General features: G+C 29.0%; 1 protein-coding gene across 1 annotated transcript in view; it reads right to left on the bottom strand.

Annotated features, from left to right (window-relative positions):
• The window catches only part of LOC21403199, a 4,165-nt gene extending 3,654 nt beyond the window's left edge, over positions 1-511 (bottom strand). The window contains exons 1-2 of the mRNA XM_010090708.2: positions 398-511; positions 223-275 (exon numbers count right to left, since the gene is read on the bottom strand). Of these exons, the coding sequence (XP_010089010.1) occupies positions 223-275; positions 398-454 (110 nt within the window). The 5' untranslated portion in view covers positions 455-511. The remainder of the gene's footprint in view (positions 1-222; positions 276-397) is intronic.
• Between the last annotated feature and the right edge of the window lie 3,700 nt (positions 512-4,211).

Raw genomic sequence — 4,211 nt, 5'->3', positions numbered from 1 at the left:
ATATATATTTACATATATACAAATTCAAAAGGTGAAATGAACAGATGGCAGCGTACCTAGCCTTATTCTCCTTCTGAACTTTGGTTATTACTTCGTCTTGCTGTATTCCCTGTACCAAAAACCAATCAAAACACGAATCATTCTTTGTTTTCGATTGAAATATTATATATATATTTACATATATACAAATTCAAAAGGTGAAATGAACAGATGGCAGCGTACCTAGCCTTATTCTCCTTCTGAACTTTGGTTATTACTTCGTCTTGCTGTATTCCCTGTACCAAAAACCAATCAAAACACGAATCATTCTTTGTTTTCGATTGAAATATTGGATTTTTCAGCTGATTAGATAAACACGGAAATGAATCCCAGAAAAAATAAATAAATATATAAAAACCTGCTCTGCCGTAAATTCTTCTGGAGCATCAGAGTCATAGCTCTCGTTGTCCGACATTGAGATTGAGGTTCGTCTAGGTTTAAGGTGTTTTGCAGAGAGAGAGAGAGAGAGAGAGAGTTTTGGGCTACATTATATAGAGTAGACGGCGAAAATTCTAAATCATGGTCTTTGGAGAAAAATTTGTCATTGGGCCTTGGAGTTAGACTTCGGCTTAATAATGAGGAGACAAAGGAGGCCGATCATTGGCCAAACTATTGGACCCAAGCCCAGAGGTAACACGCTCTATCTCTTTGATTAACGGAGACAGATACCTGATAATAACTAGGGAAATAGTAGGAAATAGGCCAAGAAAAGTTTAAAAAAGTATATAGGTTAATTTTTAGTTATAGAAATTAATAGGTTATAACTTGTCAAGTTATGGTTCGTAACCAGATAAGTTATGGACAAACTTGTCAAGTTATGGTTCATAACCAGACAAGTTATGGACGAAAACAGTAATTTGGCCTATTTATTAACTTATGTAAACTATTAGCCTAGTAATTTTAATTCATCTCAAGTCTTAGCCTATTTTCCTCTTTTTCCCTAATAACTATATTAGTCTTGTTTGTTTTACTCGTTTAATTCAGTTTGAATTATGAGTATATTTTGAATTTTTATTTGGTAAGCATTCAATCCAAATTATATTCTCTTTTTGAACTGTGTTAAATTGTCTAACTTAGAGCTTAACATCCCCCTAAAATTTAACTATTCAAACCCTTTTTGAAAATAAAAATGTATCAACTCTTCCTGCTTTTCACATTTACCAAACACAAATTGAATTTTATTTCATGTTCAGATTAAAATTTTAACTACACATCTAAATTTCAATCAAACTACAATTTAAACCACACAGTTTGAATTTTTCTGTTTGAATAAAAATTTTTAAACCAACAAAATTCTAACCAATAAACCAAACAGGGGCTTATGAAAAAGGCATAAATCAAGAATAAAGGGTAAAAATCTAAACCTATGCACTTTAAGAGTAAGTTGAACAATTTTCTCTTAATTTTAATCAAGCCCTATTTGGTTCGACAGTTCAAAATGTTTTGTGTTGATTTGAACATAAAAATTCAAATTATATAGTTTAAATTGTAGTCCGAACTGGCACTTAGCATATGGTTGAATGTTAAGTTTGACCAGGGAAAAAATCTAAATTTTTTTATGATAGCTGTGAAAAGCAGAGAGAATATACATCTTTTTAATGAGCAAAAATAGTTTAAACAGTAGAACATTAAGGGGAGCTAAATTGTCAGTTGGACAACTCGATTCGGATGAGAAACATAATTTAGACTACATGTTTATTAAATACAAGTTCAAGTTGTATTCAACGTTCGAAGTGAGTTGAATTAAACTAAATTGATGAAACAAATGTGGGTTAAGTAAATTGGTGATTTAAGTGGTCAGGTGAATGAGAGAGTGTGTGTGTTCACTGGGGTTCAGATGCTGCTGATTTCATTTTTTGTGAAAAGAAAAGAAAAAACAGAAAAGCAATGAGACTTTGGACGGTGAAAAGATTGTCCAAATATAATTTGGAAAAATCCCTTTTCTAATAATAATATTGGAAAGATTAGCAAAAAGAATAATATTGGAAAATAAAAGTCAATAGGATCACATGGTTTTATTCATTTCTGTGGTCTCCGTCTATTGTATAATACTTATAATTATCTATTATTATTATTATTACACTGGGAAAAGTGAATTGAACTTTATATCTGCATATTAAAAGTTATAAAAGTAGTATAGATTTACTATTAAAATAGTTTTGTAATCACATCCAGGACTTTTTTTTTGTTTTTTATTTTTTTTTTCTTGTTTTTTATTTTTTATTTTATTTTTTTATTTTTGGCTGAATGGCCAGGACTTATTTTAGCATAAGTTGTCTCGTTGTATGAAAATGATGTACATTCAGAAGTCGTTATTTCTTACCTTTTTTTCAAGGTACAATTTATTCCAACGATTAATCAAAACTTACGTACTGAAAACAAATATCATTTTATATTAAAAAAAGACAAACAAATATTATTTTAGTAAAATTAAGCTCATTAAGATAACTTCTGAAGAAGCATGTCATTTTCTGTTCAATCATATGCAATTTGCCAATTCTGCGTCCATTTCACCCTTGACGGTCAAAAAATACAGCTTTGTCGGTAAGTTTATTTATTTATTTATTTTTTTTTTGCTGCTGCTGGAATAATAAACAAGTTGTTGCACTAGCTCCAATAACCGATTAGTGAAGCGGGTATGGCAAGTTGAGCCATCTCAAAAAATGGTTAAGCTTTTTGACGTAGAAAATATATCATTATATTCCATACTCGAATTGCTACACGACATTGTTATATGACATAGTTTGGTACGAACTATAGGATATTGAATTTTTATAAATATTTTGATGAATTATTCTTTTGAATTTAATAAAATTTTACAGAGAGTTGACTATTAAAATTTAAATAGAATTTTAATAAATATCGTCATACAAGTTATTTAAACTTGTTTAAAAGCATAGAATGAAATTTTAGATGGTGCCATAGCACAATATTTCAAGTGATGATGACGTTTCATTCTAAATTTTAATAACTCTGGTCAATTTTTAGAAGTACACTTAATATGTAACACTTTATTAAAATTTAAGGATAATTTTTTAGTATTAAGAGTTTAGGAGACAACTTGTCAATTTATTAAAAATTAATGTCATTGAAACTCAAAATCCTTTTATTTTTCAGCTGCAGTAAGTATGCTAAGCTACCATGTATTTCTTTAAGCCAAAAAAAAAAAAAAAAAAGCTACCATGTATTTAACCGTAATCATCGTTTTTTTTAATATATATATATATATATATATATATATATAAATACAAGACAAAAAACCAAACAAAGGGAAAAAGATGGTGGTCTTTCAAAAAACAAATCCCATATATCAGCCATGTGGTTACAATATTTATAAGAGGTTGAGCTACTTCTCTTAATAAAGTCACACTTTTAAGATGGAACTTGACAAATGCCGTAGAGTTGAACCTAAAGTTTATCATTTGGACGCGTGAGTTGAATTCTAATGTATTTATGTACAACAAAATAAGATGAAAATGAGTCCTATGTTAGATTGTGATGTTACACAATCTTGTATCACAGTAAACTTGATGATTGTGCTTTTCCATGGGAAATGAGTTTTTACGGGAATAAAGGAGGAATTTGTTTGGATATTACAAATTAATTATATTACATTGACTAGACATAACGACATGGACATAAATAAACATGATAATTGAGAACAATAAAATCGCAAAAAGTAAATGAATGTAAGATTTATAGATGTTTGTCTTAATATGAGATTGCGTTACCATTATGATAGAAAAAAAAAAGTTTATAAGAGAAAAATCACACACCTCACAACATTTTGTATTTTATGTAACCTCTAATTTGTAAGTGTGAAATCTTTAAATTAGAGCAATCGTAAACGCTGAATCTCTTTCTGTAAGACAATAATCAACATGACAATAATTAGACTCCACAACTTAATATTACAAATGTGTTATTTCTTCCTCATGTGAAGGTTGGCTTTCCAAAATGGAATACAAGTTCATTATCACATGCGGAGCTATCACATATTAGATGATTGCTATATACACTAGGTTTGAAAGCTTTCCCCCAACTTGAAAATAAAAAATTATTATTGGCTCGTTTGATTTATAAGTTTAAATAGAAAATTTTGAACATAAATTTAAATTTTATGAAAAAAAATAATGTAACAAAAACATAGTATATAAATTCTCCCGCAATGG

The sequence above is a fragment of the Morus notabilis genome, unplaced genomic scaffold, assembly GCF_000414095.1.
Source record: "Morus notabilis unplaced genomic scaffold, ASM41409v2 Scaffold25, whole genome shotgun sequence".
NCBI lineage: Eukaryota > Viridiplantae > Streptophyta > Magnoliopsida > Rosales > Moraceae > Morus > Morus notabilis.
Note: the sequence above shows the minus strand (reverse complement) of the source record. Positions and strands in the feature narration are given on the sequence as shown.